General features: G+C 37.5%; 1 protein-coding gene across 4 annotated transcripts in view; it reads right to left on the reverse strand.

Annotated features, from left to right (window-relative positions):
* Positions 1–23,178, reverse strand: part of NBDY (negative regulator of P-body association) — a 67,214-nt gene extending 44,036 nt beyond the window's left edge. The window contains exons 1-3 of one of the 4 annotated variants that reach the window (XM_027533542.1): positions 22,635–23,178; positions 20,645–20,781; positions 5,034–5,108 (exon numbers count right to left, since the gene is read on the reverse strand). In XM_027533542.1, coding sequence (XP_027389343.1) covers positions 22,664–22,870 — 207 coding nt within the window. In that variant the 5' untranslated portion in view covers positions 22,871–23,178 and the 3' untranslated portion in view covers positions 5,034–5,108; positions 20,645–20,781; positions 22,635–22,663. Of the gene's footprint in view, positions 1–5,033; positions 5,109–19,043; positions 19,062–20,644; positions 20,782–22,634 lie in introns of those variants that run through there. The other 3 variants (XM_027533543.1, XR_003509577.1, XM_027533541.1) reach the window with 3 other exon arrangements.
* Positions 23,179–23,415: the final 237 nt, after the last annotated feature.

Raw genomic sequence — 23,415 nt, forward strand, 5'->3', positions numbered from 1 at the left:
GAAGCAAATGCCTTCTCTGGTCTTCTCAAAAACCATTATCTCTGCTTTTTGTTTTTTAATGTAAATTTTAGAGTTATTGTTGTTCAGTCCCTAAGTCCTGTCCTACTCTGCAAGCCCATGAACTGCAGCATGTCAGGCTTCCCTGTCCTTCACTATCTCCCTGAGTTTGATCAAACTTATGTCCACTGAGTCAGTGATGCCATTCAAACATCTTGTCCTCTATGGCACCCTTCTCCTCCTGCCTTCAATGTTTCCCAACATCAGAGTCCAATGAGTTGGCTCTTCTCAGCAGGTGGCCAAAGTACTGGAGCTTCAGCTTTAGTATCAGTCTTTCCAATGAATATTCAAGGTTGACTTCCTTTAGGATTGACTGGTTTGATCTCCTTACTGTCCAAGAGACTCTCTCAAGAGTCTTCTTCAGCACTCAGCCTTCTTTAAGGTCCAACTCTCACATCCATACATGACTATTGGTAAAATGATAGCTTCGACTATACAGACCTTTGCCGGCAATTTGATGTCTCTTCTTTCTAATATACTGTTCAGGTTTGTCATAGCTTTTCTTCCAAGGAGCAAGAGTCTTTTAATTTCATGGCTTAAGTCGCCATCTACAGTGATTTGGGAGCCCAAGAAAATGAAATCTGATACTTATTCCCCATTTATTTGCTGTGAAGTGATGGGACCAGATGCCATGATCTTCTTTTTTTGAATGTTGAATTTTAAGCCAGCTTTTTCACTCTCCTCTTTCACCTTCATCAAGAGGCTCTTTAATTCCTCTTCATTGTCTGTCAATAAAGTGGTATCATCTGCATATCTGAGGCTGTTGATAGTTCTCCTGGCAATCTTGATTCCAGCTTGTGAGCCATCCAGCCCAGCATTTCGTATGATGTGCTCTGCATATAAGTTAAACAAACAGGGTGACAATGTATAGCCTTGATGTACTCCTTTCCCAATTTAGAACCAGTCCATTGTTCCATGTTGAGTTCCAACTGTTGCTTCTTATCCTGCATACAGGTTTCTCAGGATGCAGGAAATGTGGTCAGGTATTTCCATCTCTTTAAGAATATTCCACTATTTGTTGTGAACCACACAAAGGTTTTAGCATAGTCAATGAAGCAGAAGTAGATACTTTTCTGGAATTCCCTTGCCTTTTTCTATGATCCAGTTATTGCTGGCAATTTGATCTCTGGTTTCTCTGACTTTTCTAAATCCAGCTTGTACATCTGGCAGTTCTCAGTTCATGTACTGCTGAAGCCAAGCTTGAAGGACTTTGAGCATAATCTTGATAGCATATGAAATAAGTGCAATTGTATGGTAATTTGAACATTCTCTTGCAATGCCTTTCTTTAGAGAGGGTAAAGTAATTCAGAAGTTGTCTCGTCCAAGGTAATTAGAAATTCCTTTTTATGCAAATATTAATATTTAGCCATCTAGCCAAATGAGCTTGATTTGTTCCACCTGTGAGAAAGCCAATTTTAATCCAACCTCTTCTGTAAACTGGGTTTTACATTGCTATATCTGATTCAGGACAGAAACCTTGAAGAACTGAGGCCTCAATGTGCATTACATATATCTTTGTTTTTGGATAACATTGCTGCAGTTGATTTGTAAAAAGAGCTCTATTTAATTGGCTTAAATAAAAGTAATAAACACTGACAAACCAATCAACTCTAAATATAAGAGAAATTTAAAAATGACTTTCAGGCTCACGTGAACTGGTAAATATTTAATATTAAATTGGTAGCTGGTATCAATGTTTAAGTTTGTTGATCTAATTTTAATGATATAGACATGTCCTGAGTCATCATCAAATTAACTATAATATTAAGCATAAGACTTTCATTGTGTCTACGCTTAACATAAGCTAAATAAGGTATTATATCTGTCAAAAATTTGTCAGCAAGTAAAGTACCTCAATGTGGGGGAAAAAAACTGTAGGGATATCAAGATATGTGTTGTCAGTAGAAGAAGGTGTGAGGAATTAAAAAAAATACTGAAAAGAGCTATGCATGATCAGGATTTCCTAAGACTAGATTGAATTTAGTTGAGTAAATGAATCATGTTGGGAATAAGCTAAGACTTGGATTTGGCTTTTTCTTTCTGTTCAGAGAAAAAAGTATTCTTGGAATGCCATTTTTGATAACACATTATATGAGTTTCTTTGCCTTTAAGTGCTTTGTATTTGCCTTTGAGATCTCTGGTTACTTTGCTTAAGGAATAAGTGTGATCCAACTTACTTTACCAATTAACCAGATGTTTAACTATGACTTTTAAGTCTTTTGTCATTTATAGATACATCTGCATTCTGATGCTGTTACAAAATGGGCTTTTTTATCAAGGAAATTCACAGGAAGTCTATGGAAGCACTTAAAATAGTTCCACATCAAAATGATGGCTATTCAAGAATTCTAATCCATATGGATTAAAGCAAGAAGCTGTCCTGCCCCTGAGGCCCCTATATCAGGTATCCAAAGACTTTTATTCCCTGACCAGCAGTCCATGCCACTACTCAGACTTGAAGCAGTTACAGAAAATAAGACCATCCCCTCTCTGCTTTCCATAAGAATATGGGAGTAAAATCTCTGAGAGGGGAAATGAAACAGGAGGGAAGAGGGCAGGGAACAACCTTTGAAAGAGTGACATAACCCTAGGACATTACAAGGCTGATTATAAGCAAACAGGTCCAACATGGTAGACTAGTCTGTTTCCACTAGACCTTGAGCCGCAGTACATGCTCTTTGTAATACATCAGGAAGCTAAGTGAGGCACCCACAACTGGGTGGTGACCCAATTCAATGTAAACAAACATTTAGATAAAGAAGTGTAAATGAAACAACAGCTTTTTAGATAAATTTTAAGAAAATACAAATGAGATATGAGCTTTAAGTGAACTTTTATAAATACATGTTTTAGGATCTCTCCAGATATTCTACAACTTAAAAGGTAAAATTTGTTAAAACAAATAAAGTAATGAGAGGTTTATGGAAAATGGACCCCAAAAAGGGTTATGTACATGATCAATCAGGACTGACAAAGTTTCAAACAAGTTTAACTGAGTAAATGAAACTTAAAATAAGCAGGTGCAAAATGTAAATTTGGCTTTTTTCTCTGTTAAAACAGACAAGTTTTCTTAACATGCTAAACTGCGTTTGATATTTAAGTTTACCTTTTAAAGAATGTATTTGCCTTTGAAATTTTGTATAGTCACTTTGGCTAAGTTTCACAGTGACCTATGGTCCTGATGTATTTAAAAAAATTTTTGGTGTTCCTTTGATAGGGCTTCACAAATTAAATTATATAATAAAGTTCCTTTGACCTCTAGCTAACTTTGGGGTGCTTCAAAGAGCCCCTGAGGCACCCCAAAGGGAGATATTAAACTAATTAGGTTCACTTGGTATGTTAATAGAGTATTGTCAAGTGAGTAATAAATTTTAAGTTGCATTATATGATAAATAGTACAAATATTCTAGAGATTATATAGAGTTCCTAAGAGTCTGATATGTCCAGGTGGAATATTATCAGTCATAATTCTAGTTATTTTCTGAAACTGTCATATGTCACAGCAGCAACTGGGTTGCTTTATCAATTGCATTGTAATTAGATTTAAATGTGCTTTCTTAAGTCTTTTTGATGACAGGTACGGTTTCACTCTAATGCCATTGCAAAAATGCCTCCTCTTAACAATTAAAAAGGACTTTTGGAGAAATATAAGTGTCTAACTTTCCACACACAATGCTGAACTGAAAATTGAAGAATTCTACTAGAACACCTGATGACTTCATAAAGCCCTTAACAAAAAGTTACACAAGAATGAGTAAATGGGTAAATATGGTTGTAATTTTTATGGTTTCTATCTAAAAGGACTATCGGTTTGTGTTTTCTAGGTGTAAGAAAAATGTTCTTCTTCATTTAATTATGACTTGTAGTAATTTGGTAGATTTTGCCTTTTGTGAGAATTGGAACATTTATTCTTTTTCTCTCTACCTGGTTGATCCTGCCAGTAACATATGCTTGTCTCAAAAGATTAAGCCAAGCATAAATGTACATGGCCAGTACAATGGAACTGCAAATAGGTCATTAAATCAGTTATAGCTCCTTTGGTCACTCAATTACTACAACTGGATTACAACTAGTTATACAAATCATTGTTTAATTTTTTGTTTTCAAATAGTGCTTTGTGCTGCACTATGTCATTGTCAATGTTACTAGCTGCACTACTTATGTCCTCTCTAATTTATAAGACTGTTGTCTCTTGTAGTAACCAATGTATAATCAGACCTCCAAAAATATTTGTGTGGCTAAATATTTTGAGAAAATCACATATATAAAATAAAATGACTGTAATAGTGTGATTCTAGGTATGGAAAGAAGCAACAGTGGAAAATGTCTCCTGGATTATAGTTAGACAAAATCCAATTTTTAATTATTGATGGGGCCTAGTCCAAAACGTAACACCTGGAGGGGCATATCAAGCATTTTGCCTGAACTAGGATAAGTCTCCCAGTGCTGTGGGACAAAAGTTGATCATGAAATGTCTTCCAAACATTGGTCAAATTCATGACCAAGAAGGGAAGACCTGAGGAATTGAATCGGGAATTGCAGCCCTTCAACATGAGCCAGTGAAACCCGAGGAAGGAGAATACCTGCCATCTAGCAGTCATCACACTGCTGCCTCTTCCTATGGTGAACTCTGAGGAAACTTTGAGAATACAGGATTACAGACCCCCAGGCAGTTGTGCTGTGCTGTCCTTAGTCCTTCAGTCTGTCCAACTCTTTGTGACCCCATGGACTGCAGCCTGCTAGGCTCCTCTGTCTGTGGAATTCTCCAGGCAAGAATACTAGAGTGGGTATCCATTCCCTTCTCCAGGGGATCTTCCAAACCCAGGGATCAAACCCAGGTCTCCTGCATTGCAGGCGGATTCCTTACAGATTGAGCCACCAAGGAAGCCCCCAGATAGCTGAGGTACATATAAAGGAAATAATTTTAATGATCCCTGACTCTTGCATCTTCCTATATTTAGAAAAGTACTACATACCTTTAATTTGAAATGCTGCCTCCTGGATTTGAAGATCAGTATTTCTAAAGTCGACAAGTGTAAAGTAGACATTTACTGAAGAGGAACAAAAGGAAGACAAATCTTAACATGTGAAACATTGGCACTAATGGCAGACATTCTCAGAAAGATCCATCTGATGAAGCAAAATGGTTGTCACCCCTTTTTTCCACAAGATTGTGGAATGGGCTTTTAAAGTGCAGAATTGTTGCAAAGAATCCAATTCTGACTCCATAATGGAAATATTTCTTTGACTTGCTTTTGTTATTACGATCATACATAACTGTTGTTGTTCAGTCGCTAACTCATGTTTGACTCTTTGTGACTCCATGGACTGCAGCATGGCAGGCTTCCCTGTCCTTCACTATCTCCCAGAGTTTGCTCAAATTTAGGTCCACTGAGAGGGTGATGCCATCCAACCATCTCATTCTCTGTGGCCCCTTTTTCCTCATGTGCTTTATCTTTCCCAACATCAGGGTCTTTTCCAATGAGTTGGCTCTTCCCATCAGATGGCCAAAGTACTGGAACTTGTTCAGCAACAGTCCTTCCAATGAATATTCAGGACTGATTTCCTTTAGGATTGACTGGTTTGATCTCCTTGCAGTCCAAGGGACTCTCAAGAGTCTCCTTTAGAACCACAATTAGAATACATCAATTCTTCAGCACACAGCCTTCTTTATGGTCCAACTCTCACATCCATACATGATTACTGGAAAAAGCATAGCTACGACTATATGGACCTTTGATGGCATAGTAATATCTCTGCTTTTTAATATGCTGTCTAGGTTTGTCACAGCTTTTCTTCCAAGAAGTTAAGTGTCTTTTAATTTTTTGGCTGCAGTCCCTGTCCACAATGGTTTCAGAACCCAAGAAAATAAAATCTCACTGTGTGCACTTTCCCCTCATCTATTTGCCATGAAGTCATGGGATCAGATGCCATGAACTTTGTTTTTTTGAATGTTGAGTTTCAAGCCAGCATTTTCACTCTCCTCATTCACCTTCAAGAGGCTCTTTAGTTTCTCTTCACTTTCTGCCATTAGAGTGGTATCATCTCCATATCTGATGTTGATATTTCTCCCAGCAAACTTGATTCCAGCTTGTGATTAATCCAGCCCAGCATTTCACATGACAAAATCTGCATATAAGTTAAATGAACAGGGTAACGATATATAGCCTCAATGTACTTCTTTCTCAATTTTGAAGCAGTCCACTGTTCCATGCCTTGTTCTAACTGCTGCTTCTGGATCCACATACAGGTTTCTCAAGGGACAGGTAAGGTGGTCTGGTATTTCCATTTCTTTAAGAACTTTCCACAGTTTGTTGTGATCCACACAGTCAAAGGCTTTAGCATAGTCAATGAAGTAGATGTTTTTCTGGAATTCCCTTGCTTTTTCTATAATCCAGTGGATGGTGGCAATTTGATCTCTAGTTTCTCTGCTCTTTCTGAATTCAGCTAGTACATCTGGAATTTCTTGGTTCACATACTATCAAAGAATAGTTTGAAGGATTTTGAGCACCATCTTGCTACCATATGAAATGAGTGCAATTGTATGGTAGTTTGAACATTCTTTCACATTGTCTTTCTTTAGGATTGGAATTAAAACTGACCTTTTCAAGTCCTGTGGCCAATGGTGAATTTTGAAAATTTGCTAGCATATTGAGTGTACCACTGCCTGAATGTAAATTAATGTGCCTTTGTTCAGCTCATAGAGAGATAATCAGACCCTGCCGACCGTTAACACATCCTGATACTGAAGCTGGAACTCCAAAACTTTGACCACCTGATACGAAGAACTGACTCATTGACAAAGACCCTCATGCTGGGAAAGATTGAAGGCAGGAGAAGGGGATAACAGAGGATGAGATGGTTGGATGGCATCACCGATTTGATGGACAGGAGTCTGAGCAAGCTCTGGGAGTTGGTGATGGACAGGAAAACCTGGCATGTTGCAGGCCATGTGGTCACAAAGAGTGGGACACAACTGAGCAAGTGAACTGAACTGAACACATTTTTTCCAGAGGCTGCTCTTGGAGATGTTTTGCAAGACTGAAGACCCTTTTTACTTCACTTCTCACTGCCTCTCCTTCTCTATTCTGCCTTTTGACTTTAGTTCCTCATTGCTTTTCTCTCTCTTTCTCTTTCTGACTCTATAAATGAAGCTGGCATCCAGACCCCAAAAAGATGCTTAATTTGAGACATTAGTCTGCCATCTTCTTGGTCAGCTGGCTTTCCAAATAAAGTCATAATCCTGGCCTCAACACCTCATCTCTAGGATTCACTGGCCTGTTGTGCAGTGAGCACAATGAGTGTGGACTCAGTAACAAGAACCAGATAGTTATACAGGTCCCAGTAGGGGATTATAGATAGAGAGGGAAACCTAGGAAACTTTGGAAGACCACTGTAAGTTAATGATGGATCAGGAAAGCTATTGGAATGTCATGGAATGAAGCAGGCTTTGTTATGTATAAAACCATAAATAAAATTATGAAATATGCCCCAGTCCATTAGGTGACAGAAAAATGTTGACCTCCTTCTTCTGATTTGAATCAGCATTAAGATAATCCTAGTTTGATATATCCATCTGAATGCAGAGTTGCAAAGAATAGCAAGAAGAGATAAGAAAGTCTTCCTAAGTTATCAGTGCAAAGAAATAGAGGAAAAGAATAGAATGGGAAAGACAAGAGTTCTCTTCAGGAAAATTAGAGATACCAAGGGAACATTTCATGCAAAGATGGGTACAATAAAGAACAGAAATGATATGGACCTAACAGAAGCAGAAGATATTAAGAAGAGGTGGCAAGAATACACAGAAGAAGTACACAAAATAGATCGTCATGACCCAGATAACCACGATGGCGTGATCACTCACCTAGAGCCAGACATCCTGGATTGTGAAGTCAAGTGAGCCTCAGGAAGCATCACTATGAACAAAGCTAGTGGAGGTTATGGAATTCCAGCTGAGCTATTTCAAATCCTAAAAGATGATGCTGTTAAAGTGCTGCACTCAACATACTAGGAGATATTAAAAACTCAGCAGTGGCCACAGGAGTGGAAAAGGTCAGCTTTCATTCAAATCCCAAAGAAAGGCAATGCCAAAGAATGTTCAAACTACTGCACAATCCCACTCACCATGCATGCTAGTAAAGTAGTGCTCAAAATTCCCCAAGCTAGCCTTTAACAGTATGTGAACCAAGAACTTCTAGATGTTCAAGCTGGATTTGGAAAATGCAGAGAAACCAGAGATCAAATTGCCAACACCCACTGAATCATCGAAAAAACAACAGAGTTTCTGAAAAACGTCTACTTCTTCTTTATTGACTATGCTAAAGCCTTTGACTATGTGGATCACAACAAACTGTGGAAAATTCTTCAAAAGATGGGAATACCAGACCACCTTACTTGCCTCCTGAGAAACCTGTATGTGGGTCAAGAAGCAACAGTTAGAACTGGATATGGAACAACAGACTGGTTCCAAATTGAGAAAGGAATATGTCAAGGCTATGAATTATTGTCACCTTGCTGATTTAATTTATATGCAGAGTACATCATAAGAAATGCTAGACTGGATGAAGCACAAGCTGGAATCAAGATTACCAGGAGAAATAGCAATTACCTCAGATATGCAGATGACACTACCCTTATGGCAGAAAGTGAAGAGGAACTTAAGAGCCTCTTGATGAAGGTGAAAGAGGAGAGTGAAAAAGCTGGCATAAAATTCAACATTCAAAAAACTAAGATAATGCCATCCAGTGCCATTACTTCATGGCAAATAGATGGGTAAACAATGAAAACAGTGACAAAATTTATTTTCTTGTGCTCCAAAATCACTGCAGATGGTGACTGCATCCATGAAATTTAAAGACGCTTGCTCCCTGGTTGAAAAGCTATGACAAACCTAGGCAGCATAGTAAAAAACAGATACATTACTTTACCAACAAAGGTCTGTATAGTCAAAGCTATGGTTCTTCCAGTAGTCATGTATGGATGTGAGATTTGGACCATAAAGAAAGCTAAGCGCTGAAGAATTGATGCTTTGGTTTTGGAGAAGAGTCTTGGGAGTCCCTTCGACTGCAAGGAGATCCAACCAGTCAGTCCTAAAGGAAATCAGTCCTGAATATTCATTGCAAGGACTGATGCTAAAGCTGAACCTCCAATACTTTGGCCACCTGATGTGAAGAACTAACCCATTAGGAAAGACCCTGCTGTTGTGAAAAACTGAATGCAGGAGAAGGGGATGACAGAGGATGAGATGGTTGGATGGCATCATTAACTTGATGGACATGAGTTTGAGCAAGCTCCAAGATTTGGTGATGGACAGGGAAGAATGGTGTGCTGCAGTCCACATAGTTACAGACTCAGACATGACTGAGTTAGTGAACTGTTTGATCTCACAGGGTCAGACACTCTTCTGCCTGTTACAACAGAGAAGCTAGTGATATTATTCTCAGGTCTACTCAAAGGCAGTCTTTCTCTTCCCCACTTTCCTTTGATTATAAAATTGCAGCCCACACAATCCTCAGGACAGAGGATGCTCATCTGTCAGCTTGCATCTCTCCCAAACCTTCTGTATTAATAAACCTACTTCATGCCTATCACTTTGCCTCTTGCTGAATTTGTTCTGCACTGAGAAAAAAAAGACCCTGAACTTCAGTTCATCCAGATACCAAGGCTGCTCCATTGTAGGAGACTGTGTGGTCTGTGCTGGGTAGTTAGGTAAGAGGCTGATCTTATCTGATGCTTTTCCTCAATTCGGCTGCCTTAACAGAATTTGTTGGGCAGGTTCAAGTCCCAGCACATGGGTTCAAGTCCCAGTCTGAGGTGCACGGTTTCAAGGGTGTGGAAAAAATGGAACTCTCCTACACTGTTGGTGGGAATGTAAATAGGTACTGCCAGTATGGATATCAGTATGAAATTTCCTTACAAAACTAAAAACAGAACTATCATATGATCCAGTTATCCTACTTCTAGACATATATCTAGAGAAAACCATAATTCAAAATGATACATGCTATCCAGTGTTCACTGTAGCACTATTTACAATAGCCAAGATGTGGAAGCAACCTAAATGTCCATTAACAGTGGAATGGATAAAGATGTGGTACATATGTACAATGGAATAATACTCACTCATGGAAAAAGCAAGAGAGTTCCTGAAAAATATCTGCTTCTTCTTTATTGACTATGCTAAAGCCTTTGACTATGTGGATCACAACAAACTGTGTGTTTTCTACACATGAGACTCTATTTCTGTTTTGTAAATATGTAATCTGTAGCAACATGGATGAACCTAGAGTAAGTCAGACATAGAAAGATATCATAGGATATTGCTTATTTGTGTAATCTATGGGGGGAGGGTTAAATTGGGAGATTGGGATCAACACATACACACATACAGGTTTCTCAGGAGGCAAGTAAGGTGGTCTGGTATTCCCTAATCATCACCATTTTAGAATTTTTATGCATACCCATTTAAAACTGGGACAGTTTTATTTTTAGGCTCATAACAGGGATAAAATATTTGTTAGATTTCTTCATGTTTCTTGGTGTTTGAGGTTCCTCAGGAAACTCTATTAATATCTGTGCTTTATGAATCATTTGATATACTACTACTACTACTAAGTCACTTCAGTCGTGTCCGACTCTGTGCGACCCCATAGACGGCAGCCCACCAGGCTCCCCCATCCCTGAGATTCTCCAGGCAAGAACACTGGAGTGGATTGCCATTTCCTTCTCCAGTGCATGAAAGTGAAAAGTGAAAGGGAAGTCGCTCAGTCGTGTCTGACTCTTAGCGACCCCATGGACTGCAGTCTACCAGACTTCTCCGTCCATGGGATTTTCCAAGCAAGAGTACTGGAGTGGGGTGTCATTGCCTTCTCCATATATAAAACAAATAACCAGCAAACATGTACTGTATAGCACAGGGTATTCTGTAATGATCTAAATGGAAAAAAATCTATAAAAGAGAGGATATATGTAACTCATTCACCTTGGTATACATAAACTAATCAGTTCAGTTCAGTCGCTCAGTCATGTCCGACTCTTTGCGACCCCATGAACTGTAGCACGCCAGGCCACCCTGTCCATCACCAACTCCAATAACTAATACAATATTTTAAATCAACTGTACTCCAATAAAATTTTTTTTCAAATATAATCTCTAGGTATTTGAAAATTTATTTGATATTTAGAGTTGTTCTAAATTAAGCGATGGCAGTTTATTGAATAGCTAGGTCATTCCCAAATAAAATAAGATACTGAGTTATCAATTACTAAACAGAGTTTGATGCCACCCTGAGATATTCTCTTTGAGAAAGCACATGTTTTTAGAAATCATTGGTATTTATGTTTACTAATCTATAGAATACTGGTGTAGAAGATAGTTTATGGTTGCTTAAGGAAAGTAGGGTGTGTGGTTTGAACAAAATCAACTAACTTAGCATCATCAATAATGAATGGGACCAAATGGCATTTTGTGTCTCCTGATGTGATGCAATAGCAAGGACACAGCATCACCTATGTAGTCTTCTTACTAAAAATGTTCAAATTAATCTTGGTAAAGCAGACACATTCATATTGTGGGATGAATGCAGGACAACTGCCTGGACTTGTCAAAACTGCCAATGGTATGAAAAATATAAAGAAAAAAAATTGTCTGTCTTAGTCGTTCAGTTGTGTCTGACTCTTTGAAACCCCATGGACTGTAGCCCACCAAGCTCCTCTGTCCATGGGCTTGTCCAGGCAAGAATACTGGAGTGGGTTGCCATTTCCTTCTCCAGAAAGAAAAGAATGAGAAGGTGCTATTCTAGATTTTAAAAGACTAAAGGGGCGTGACAGCTAAATACAGTGCATGATTTTTGACTGGATCCTGGATCAAAACAAATAAAAAGATATAAAGGACATTGTTATGACAGTTGGGGAACTTTGACATCAATGGTATACTATATAATTGTATCAAAGTTGAATTTTTCTGAATGCTATGCCTTGTTATTAAGAGATACTCTTTGATGTGTTTAAGGCTTAAGTGTCATGATATCTGCAAGTTACTTCCAAATGGTTTAGCAAAAAAGTGTATATTGTGTGTATGTGTATGTATGTGTGTGTGTGTATATATATATACACACACACAAAAAGAGAAAGAAAAACATATGTAGAAAAACAAATGATGTATCTACATGAATGATGTCTTTTGGCATTCCTGAAGAGTTGGAATTTTATAAAATTTTTTAAAAATTGTGAAGAAAACAATGTTTGAAGCTATAAAGCTTATCCTTAATTCTAATTATAAATCCTGACGGTAAATTCAGAAATAAACCAGTGTATTCAATTTTTTGGCAGAACATTTGCTGAAAAATAAAAGAAAGGGAAAAAAAAGAATTAAGTAAAAGAATGGAAAAAAGAAATATCACCCAAAAAGAAGTCTATCAGACAAAATAGACTTTAAATTCAAGTGAGTCACTAAAAATGATAAAAAGGTATATCTGTTTTAGATTTGTATGCACATAATAATAAATCCTTGAATATATACAAACTACAAGAATTTATACAACTACAGTGGAAGATTTTAAATTGGTTTCAATAATTGATAGATGTAATAAACAGAATTAATAGTGATATAGAAGACACACAATACAATCAATAAGTTTAACAGACATTTACAGAATACTATATGAAACAATTGGAATATACAAAATATTTTCAAGCACACGTGCATCACAAATTGATCTTGCTCTTTAAAACATGAAGCATATCTCAACATATACTAAATAATCAGTATCATGTAAACCATGTTGTCTGTATTAAGTGCAATTAAATGGAAAAGAGTAACAAAATGCTAAGCTAAAAAATATCCATGTGCTCTAAAGGAAGAAATAAAGCTATCCCTGTTTGCAGATAACATGATACTATATGTAGAAAATCCTGAAGATGCCACCAGTAAACTACTAGAGCTCATCAATTGTCAGTAAAGTTGCAGGATACAAAATAAATATATAGAAATCTGTTGCATTTCTATACACTAATAATGAACTATCAGAAATTAAGGAAACAATCACATTCACTATTGCATCAAAAAGAATAAAATACCTAGAATAAACCCACCTATGGAGGTGAAAGACCTGTACTCTGAAAACTATGACACTGATGAAACTGAAGACAAATAGATGGAAAGATATACTATGCTCTTGGATTGAAAAAATAAGTATTATTAAAATGATTATACTACCCAAGGCAGTCTACAGATTCAATGCATTTCCCTGTCAAAATATCAATGGCATTTTCCACAAAACTAGAACAAAAAAACCTTAAAATCTGTATGGAAACACAAAAGGTCCCAAATAGCCAAAATGATCCTGAGAAAGAAGAACAGAGAAGAACATGCTTCTTGACTTCAGATTACATTACAAAGCTACAGTAATCAAAACTATGTGTAACACAAAAACATATGTATAGATGAATGGAACAAGACAGAAAACCCCAAAACAAACCCACACAGTCACAGTCATTAATCAATGACAAAGGAGGCAAGAATACACAGTGGAGAAAAGACAGTCTCTTCAATAAATGGTGCTGGGAAATCTGGACAGCTACATGTAAAAGAATCAAATCACAACATCCTCTAATACCATATACAAAAATAAACTCAAAATGGATTAAAGACCTAAATATAAGACTGGATACTACAAAACTCCTAGAGAAAGACTCAGGCAAAACACTCTGACATAAATTGTGCAACATTTTTTTTTTTAAATCTGTCTCTTAAAGGAAACAAAAGCAAACATGAACAAATAGGACCTAATCAAATTTAAAAGTTTTTGAACAGCCAAGGATACCATCAATAAAATGAAAAGACAAGCTACTGAATAGGAGAAAATATTTGCAAATGATATGACCAATAAGGGATTAATATCCAACATATATAAACAGCTTATACAATTTAACATCATAAAAACAGCCCAACTAAAAAATAGGAAGAGTAAGACAGACATTTTTCCAAAGAGGAAATGCAGATGGCCAACAGGCACAGGAAAACATGTTCAGCATTGCTAACCATCAGGGAAATGGAAATCAAAACCACAATAAGATATCACCTCATACCTGCCAGAAGGGCTATTATCAAAAAGAAACAAAAAATAAAAAATGTTGGAGAAAATGTGAAGAAAAGGGACCCTTGTACACTGTTGGTGGGAACAGAAATTGGCACAGACACTGTGGAAAACAGTCTGAAAGTTTCTCAAAAAACTAAAAATAGAACTACCATTGTTGCTGTTGTTTAGACTCTAAGTCCTGTTCCACTCTTTTGCAACCCCATGGACTGTAGCCCACCAAGCTTCTCTGTCCAGATTTCCCAGGCAAGAATACTGGAGTGGGTTGCCATTTCCTTCTTCAGGGGATCTTCACAAGCCAGGGATCAAACCAATATCTCCTGCATTGGCAGGCAGATTCTTTACTCAGCCACCAGGGAAGCCCACAATGGACTACTTCTCGGCCATAAAAAAGACTAAAATTTTGCCATCTACTGCAACACGAATGGACATTGAGGGTATTATGCTAAGTGAAATAAGTCAGACAGAGAAAAACAAATACTGTATGGTATCGCTTATATGTAGAATAAAAAAAAAAAAAAAAAACTAGTGAATATAACAAAAAAGGGGCTTCTCAAGTGGCACTAGTAGCAAAGAATCCACCTGCCAATGCAGGAGAAGCAGGTTCAATCCCTAGGTCAGGAAGATCCTCTGGAGGAGGGCATGGCAACCCTCTCCAGTATTCTTGCCTGGAAAATCCCATGGACAGTGGAACTTGGTGGGCTACAGTCCATAGGTTTGCAAAGAGCTGGAACAACTGAGTGACTGAGTGACTTAGCACACAGACGTAACAAAAAAAAGAATAGACTCACAAATATAGAGAACAAACTAGTGGTTACCAATAGGGAGAAGGGGGAGGTACAAATTATTGGGTATAAGATTGGCTCAAGGATGTATCATACAACATGGCAAATATAGCCAATATTTTGTAATAACTGTAACTGGAAAGTAATCTTTAAAATGTTTAAAGTTTTTTTCAAAATATATCCATGTACCCACATCTTGGTTTCCAAATACCGTCTCCCACAAAATGTACCAGAGATGCATAGAGAAATTAGCAATGAAGCAGGGAATACAAAACAAGCATAAAGGTTAAAAAAGTAAGGAAATGGCTGAAGTCAAGAATGTATCAAAAAATCATGGGAATATGTCAAATGGACAGAGAATCCAGCTTGAATAGGTTGCCACTGGGACAATTTGAGCATTAAAATAAATAATGATAGCAATAGCATACTCATGAAATAAAATAAAAATCTATGTGTCAAAACCAAAATAAGCAAATAAATAAATAAAAGGAGGAGGAAAAAACCTCTTCCTTGAAGCAGAATACAAAGTAATAAATGTAGTGAAAAGATGACATTTGAAAATGATCATTTCAGGATCTCCCCGATGCCCCAGTGGGTAAGAATCCACCTGCCAATGCAGGGGACACAGGTTAGATTCCTAGCCCAGGAAGATTCCACATGCCGCAAAGCAAGTAAGCCCGTGCAGCACAACCACTGAGCCCACGCTCTAAAGCCCACAAGCTTCAACTACTGAGCCCATGTGCTTCAACTACTGAAGCCCATGAGCTCTAGGGCCCAAGAGCTACAACTACTGAGCCTGTGTGCCACAACTACTGAAGCCCGTGAGCCTAGAGCCTATGCTCTGCAACAAGAGAAGCCATGGCAGTGAGAAGCCCAGGCGCTGCAATGAAGAGTAGCCACCGCTCATGGCAACTAGAGAAAGCTCATTCAAAAGCAACAAAGACCCAGTGCAGCCAGAAAGAAAGAAAATGACCATTTTGCAGCCATTAGGGTAATAACTCAGAGAAGGCAATGGCAACCCACTCCAATACTCTTGCTTGGAAAATCCCACGGGCAGAGGACCCTGGTAGGCTGCAGTCCATTGGGTCACAAAGAGTTGGACACGACTGAGCGACTTCACTTTCACTTTTCACTTTCATGCACTAGAGAAGGAAATGGCAACCCACTCCAGTATTCTTGCCTGGAGAATCCCAGGGACAGAGGAGCCAGGTGGGCTGTCATCTATGGGGTCGCACAGAGTCGGACACGACTGAAGTGACTTAGCAGCAGCAGCAACAGGGTAATAACTGATTCAGTCAAGAATTATCAATGGATATTAAAGCCAGCGGATTTTAGTTTGAGGAGAAATAGGATACCTACACAGTTTCAAAGTACCCCAAGCAAATTTATTAAGTATAAAGCAGAAAATGGAAACTTAGAGTGGATTAATCTAGTAAACATCATCTTAACCAAGTAATCGAGGTTAACATTTCTTCTAAGGGGTCAAATCAGCATTATGTGCCACTTATATGCTGCCCTGAGAATAATACATTACTTCTCTGACATTCCTGCCAAATTCCATAATCTAAATACAATAATGAGGAATGGGCACACAGATTTAAGTTTAGGAACAACCTATAAAACAACTGTCTACAATTGTCCAGAAATCTTTAAACTGTCATTGTCATCAGAGACAAAGAAAGGTTGAACTGTTCCAGGTTAAAGAAAACTGAAGAAACATGGAAACTAAATGCAGCACATCATCCTCGATTGAAACTTTGATCAAGAAAAGAAAATAGCTATAAAGTGGAAAGTGGAATCACTCAGTCGTGTCCAATTCTTTGTGACCCCATGTACTGTAGCCTATCAGGCTCCTCCGTCCATGGGACTTTCCAGGCAAGATTGCTGGAATTAATTGCTATTTCCTTCTCCAGGGGATCTTCCCAACCCAGGAATCGAACCCGAGTCTCCCGCATTGCAGGCAGATGCTTTACCATCTGAGCCACCAGGGAAGCCCAAAATAGCTATAAAACACATTATTGGAACAAACTGGTCAAAGTGCAATATGGTCTAGATAATAATATTGGAACACTAATTTATGATATACTACAAAGCTATACTAATCAAAAGAGCATGGTGCTGACGTAAAAACAGACACATAGACCTTGGAACAGAATTGAGAGCCCAGAATAAAACATTGTATATACAGTCAACTAATGTTTGACAAGGGATTCAAGAGTACTTAATGGAGAAAAGATAGTCTATTTCATAAATAATGCTGAGAAAACTGAATATTCACATGAAAAAGAATAAAACTGGAGCCCAATCTTACACCACTGGCAAAGATTAATTCAAAATAGATTAAAGACTTAAAATTCCTAGAAGCAAACAGGGAAAAAGCTTCTTGACATTTGTCTTTGCAATGTTTTTATGGATATTACACCCAAAACATAAGCAACAAAAGCAAAAAATAAACAAATGGTACTACATCAAACAAAAAAGCTTCTGCACAGCAAAAGAAATGATCAATATGAAAAAACAATATTTGGAATGGGAAAAAAACATTTTAAAACACATATCTGATAAAAAATTAATATCCAAAATATATAAGGGACTCATACAACTCAAAATCAGAAAAACAAATAATCTAATTCAAAAAGGTGCAAAAGACCTAAATAGATATTTTCCCAAAGACATACAGATTGCCAACAGGTACATGAAAAGGTACTAAACATCATTAATCATCAAGGAAAAGGAAATCAAAGCCACAATGAGATACCTCACACTTTTTAGAATGGCTATTAACAAAGACAGGAGATAAAAAATGCCTGTGATGATATAGAGAGAAGTGAACCCTTGCATATTCCTTGATGGGAATGTGAAGTGAAATATCTACTATGGAAAGCAGTATGGAGGTTCTTCAAAGAATTAAAAATAGAACTAGCATATAATCCAGCAATTCCACTTCTGAGGAAATGAAATCACAATCACAAGATACTTGCAATCCCAATTTTACTGCATCATTCTTTATAATAAGCAAGATGTGGAAACAATCTAAGTGTCACTGACAGATTAATGGACAAAGAAAATGTGATACACACACACACATTACACTGGAACTACTCAGCTATAAAAAGAAGGGACTTATGACACAGTGGATAAACCTTGAGGATATCAGGCTAAGTGAGGTTAAGTCAGACAGAAAAAGATAAATACTGAATGCTCTTAATTATACATGGAATCTAAAAAAAAACTGAACTCATAGAAACAGAAAGTAAATTGGTGGTTTCCAGGGAAGGGAAGGTAGGAGAAATGTATAAAGGTGGTCAAAGGATATAAACTTTCAGTTGTAACAGGAATAAATTCTGAGGCACTAATCTACAGCATGATGTACATTATACTATAACACTATAGTTACACTATCAATATATAGTTACATAACTACAGTGATAGTATAGTTAATACTATAGTATAGTGAGTATAGTTAACAATTCTGTATTGTATACTTAAAAGTTGCTAGGACAGTAGATCTTACAAGTTCTCATCACACAAAAAAATATTAATTATATGACTGATGTCTTACCTAATATTATTGTGGGTAATCATTTTGTAATATATACATTTAGCAAATCATCACACTGTACTGTACACTTTAAACTTACACTGTTATATGTCAAATATATTTCAATAAAGCTAGGAGAAAAAGAACTGTAATAGAGCTTACATTGTCCATTTAAAATATATGTTCTCCCAAAGTCATCCCTTTTTCAATGAATATGAGTGGATAATCTTGACAATAAAGGCTTATGAAACAAAAATTGGAAGAAGGTCCAACTTCTATTTTGAAACAGGTACTGAGGTTATGTGGGAGAAGGCAATGGCACCCCACTCCAGTACTCTTGCCTGGAAAATCCCATGGACAGAGGAGCCTGATAGGCTGCAGTCCATGGGGTCGATACAAGTCATACACAACTGAGCGACTTCACTTTCTCTTTTCACTTTCATGCATTGGAGGAGGAAATGGCAACCCACTCCAGTATTCTTGCCTGGACAATCCCAGGAACGGGGGAGCCTGGTGGGCTGCCATCTATGGGGTCGCACAGAGTCGGACACGACTGAAGTGACTTAGCAGCAGCAGCAGCAACTGAGGTTATATAAGAAAAAGGTATTATTCTGAGAAAATATACACTGAAGTATTTACAAGTAAAAGCACTTGGAGTCTTCAAGTTACTCTTAAACAGCTCAAAGAGAGAGAAGGAAACAGGAAGAGGAGGAGGTAGAAGACAGGCTAAGGGGCGGGAGAGGTAGACAACAGTAAAGGGAAAGAGAAAAGGGGAATGAGAGGAAGAAACAGAAATAGAGAATTATAAAGCCAACATGGCAAAATGGTAATTGGTGAACCTGGATAAAGAGTGTATGGGAGTTCTTTGTAATATTCTCACGATTTTTCTTTAGGTGTAGAATTAGATCAAAATAAAAGATTTAAAACCACAAGTATAAATATCAGCAATAACTCCATCATTGAACAGCATAAGCACAGTTTTCTTATGTATTTAATGAAAGTTTTATATTGCTGAAATCTATTGAGATGAGGAGCCAGTGTATAATTTTGCTTTTTGTTACAAGAATAAAAAACATTAAATATTTTAAAATAGAAAATAAAATGTTTAACTGTAATTGGATTAATGATTTCACAGTATGATTTCTAAAAAAAAATCCATGTTTGTAAATTTAAAATACCCGAATAACTCATGAGTCAAAAAATAAATCTTAAGAGCAATTATAAAATAATAATTGAATAATAATAAAAATACTCCATATAAAAACCTATGAAATTCTTCTAAAGTAGTACATAGTAGAAAACTTATGGTTATAAATTATTTTAGGAAAGAAGATTTAAAATTACTGAGCTAATGGTCCAAATAAATTAGAAAAAGAGCAAACAAAAAGAAAATAAAAGGAAAAATTATTAAAATAAGAGACAATGTTCAGTGGTAAGGCCTGATGAAACCAGAAGCAAGAAATATATTAGAAAATTGAATACTGTAATTTATCACATGGTCTCAGTGTCATGTTAATGGAGGAAAAAACTCCATGTGATCAGTATTTGGAGAAGCTCCATACTCATCCATAATAAAAGCTCTTAGCAAACGAAGAATATAAAGGAACTTACATAACCTGACAAAGAAAATACTAAAAATGGTGAAACATTTATGAAAATTCCCTTGTAAATTCAGGAGCAAAAGAATCCTCTATCACTGCTACTATATTTCATTATACCAAAGATCCTAGCTAACACAGTAAGACTAATTAAAAAATAAATATTGGAAAGGAAGAAATTTCCATCATTTACAATATACTTAATTAACAGACAATACAAAGAATCTACAAATATTAGAACAAATATAAATCAGAAAGTTCACAGCATATAAAATCAGTATGTTACAATATCAATCACATTCCCATTTACCAACAATAATCTGAAAATGTGGTTTAAAAGATTCATTTCACCACGATACCAGAAACTATAAGGTAATTAGGAGTGAATATAACAAGACAGCTTATAGATAGCATTATTATTATATGGTATATATGGTTTCATATAATGCAGAAAATGGTTTCAATTTATCATTGGTGCTAGCCCTTTGTTTGGCTAACTATTTTAATGTGTTATAATCAACTCTTATTCCTCTTCCTTCTTTAATAAGTTTTTAGTAAAGAGATTACCTTAAAAATCACAACTTCCTGGTGCAGGACATCAGAAAAAGCAGGGTGGCAATGTCAGTAATCTTCATTGTCTTCACTGAGTGAACTATTTTATGAATACACCAAGGAAATGGAGTCATACTGCAATCCCTCATAGACTGAAAAATAATAAAATAAGGTTAAATCATTTCTTCTTTTACTGTTCCTCTCTTTCCCATGACCTCCTCAAGTTCTTATGTTCTACCATACCCCCGTTTCAGCTATTTCAGTTATGTATTCCTGAAAAAGTTATACAGACAGAATTAGAAGGGATCTATTGCACAGCAATTAAGAGCATAGGCGCTGGGAAGTTTTGTAGAACAGTGTCTGGCATATAAGATGTTCAGTAAATGTTTGTTATTATAATTTCAATGATTTGAATCACTGGAGGAAATTATATATTTCTTGCATTTTTTGCCCTATACAACCGCCTTTGTTTTCTGTTTAAGCACTCCTATTCCTATGGTTCCCTTTTACCCCAACTCTACCCCTTTGAACAGAGAGGTAAAGTTGAGGGAAATCAGGCAGTAAGGAATGACTGAGAGTGAAGCTTTCAAGCACAAAAGAGCTCATTCTTTTACTATGCACTACCACCAAGCCCCAAGTCCAGAACTTCCTTAAATTGCCACTGTAATCCCATCAATCATTGACCTATTCATTCAATATCTGTTTCCCTCCTACGTGACTTCCCTGGTGGCTCAGATGGTAAAGCGTCTGCCTACAGTGTGGGAGACCCGGGTTCAACCCCTGGGTCGGGGAGATCTCCTGAAGAAGGGAATGGCAACTCACTCCAGTATTTTTGCCTGGAAAATCCCCTGGACAGAGGAGACTGGTAGGCTACAGTCCATGGGGTCGCAAAGAGTCGGACACGACTGGGTGGCTTCACTTCACTTTCCTATGTGCTTTAGTTATCTAACCCCTACAGTTCCCAGCATAATGCTTAGTCCATTGCAACAGTTCCTTAAAGGTTTATTGCGTAAATGAAGAAAGTATGCCATGTCTTATTTGGAGTACAAGAATCTATGAGTTTTGAGTCAGACCTTAGTTTTTACATTCTGTAAGCTCATCTAAATTGATTGTTTTCCTGATAGAAAAACTGGACTCCTAAAATATATCATTTCCTTGAAAATCTTCAATGGTTTCCACTGCTTCTGGATTAAACTGCATACTCCTTACCATAAATATTCAACCCCTGCAACACTATCTCACCTCCTAGTTTTTCTCATACATTCAGAATTATAGACAAGCTTTTCCTAGCACAAACCTGCTTGGGGCTTTTGTTCTGGGAAAGCTAGGCCAGTAAAGCATTCCCGCCCCTTCCACAAGGCAGATGTCACTCATCCTTTAAGGCCCACCCAAAGTTACCCCTTCCTCTTTGATGGCTCAAGGTCCGTCCCCCAAGCTTCCTGAATACCTTGAGCAAGCAAATATTATGGTACTTGGGTTTGATTTACCATACTATATTTTTTAAATCATTAAATTCTCCTGTTATACAACTCTGAAGGTTCGCTTTAAAATACTCTGTTAGCACAAAGCTATGGCTATAGGAATTAGGCCTTAAATACAATGATGTTATTGATCTTGAATCAGGCATTTTTTGAACGGAAAAGCTTCAAATATACACCAAAGTAGCAAGAATAGTTTAATGAATCCCCATGTATATATCACTCAGCTTTAACAATTATCAAGTCATTAACATTTGTACCCCTCACCTGGGCCCAACTGACTTTAAAGCAAATCAACAGATACGTCTACTGAAAATATATATTTAAAAATAATTACTTAACGTTATTAAATATCTATAAACTCACCCCCACATATTTTGTGAAAGAGCTATTTAATGCCTACATTTTTTTTTTTTTTTTTACATTTTGAAATCGTGAAAAGAATAGGGAAAGGGAGAAGGAGATCTGCGGAAATGCATAATTAAGTTTGAGAGAGCCTGGTTGTCCCAAATGAGAAAGAATCTGACCTGGTTTAGAGTGGAAGAAGTATATTGTACTACTTCTCCGGAGGAGGTGGATGCGACTTCAGGCCCGGTGATGCTGGAGGAGGTGTGGAAGGGAGAGTGGTGTTACCTCCGTTAGCCGTTCCTTCAGGATAATCCCAACGTGGAGCTAGGAGGCAGCGCTTTTTTGGAGGCTTCGTTTCCCGCGTGTTTCCAGGTGGGAGCGTGGATCTCCCGGAGGTACAAGGTTGGTCCCCCATAAGGATTATAGGACCTGGGTGTCAGCTCTCTCCAGTGGGCCCTGGCGAGGCCAAGAGACCTGAGATGGCGGCGGGTCCCTTCCAGGCACAGAGCTTCCTCTGGGTTTCGCTTTTTCCGTATTTCCTGTATCCTGAGACGTATATCCCCTCTCTGCCTCCGCCCTCGCTCCCTACCCCACCCTATTTTAACGTTTCTGCGAGGATGGGTCTTAAAAAAAAAAGAAGCGTTTATTTAATAGAATGTCTCCCCCGCCCCCAGTGTAACTAAATCTGTAGATAGTCTTATACTATCTATGCAATTCTAAGATTAGAACAAATTCAGGTTTACTCTTAAATGGAAGCATCTGCATAGATTGTGGAAAGGCGCTGCGTGTCGGGGCGGGAGTGTTTGTGTGGAGAACAAAGAGGTGATTGAAAAGCTAAGAGCTTTACGTTCTAGTTGTAGAAGCACAACAGAGTCATAAAACTACCTACGACCCTTTAGAAAGCGATATACAAACGTCTTACTTGGCTGAAGTGCAGATAGCACACAGGCACCGACCATG

The sequence above is a fragment of the Bos indicus x Bos taurus genome, chromosome X, assembly GCF_003369695.1.
Source record: "Bos indicus x Bos taurus breed Angus x Brahman F1 hybrid chromosome X, Bos_hybrid_MaternalHap_v2.0, whole genome shotgun sequence".
NCBI classification, from domain to species: Eukaryota; Metazoa; Chordata; class Mammalia; order Artiodactyla; family Bovidae; genus Bos; species Bos indicus x Bos taurus.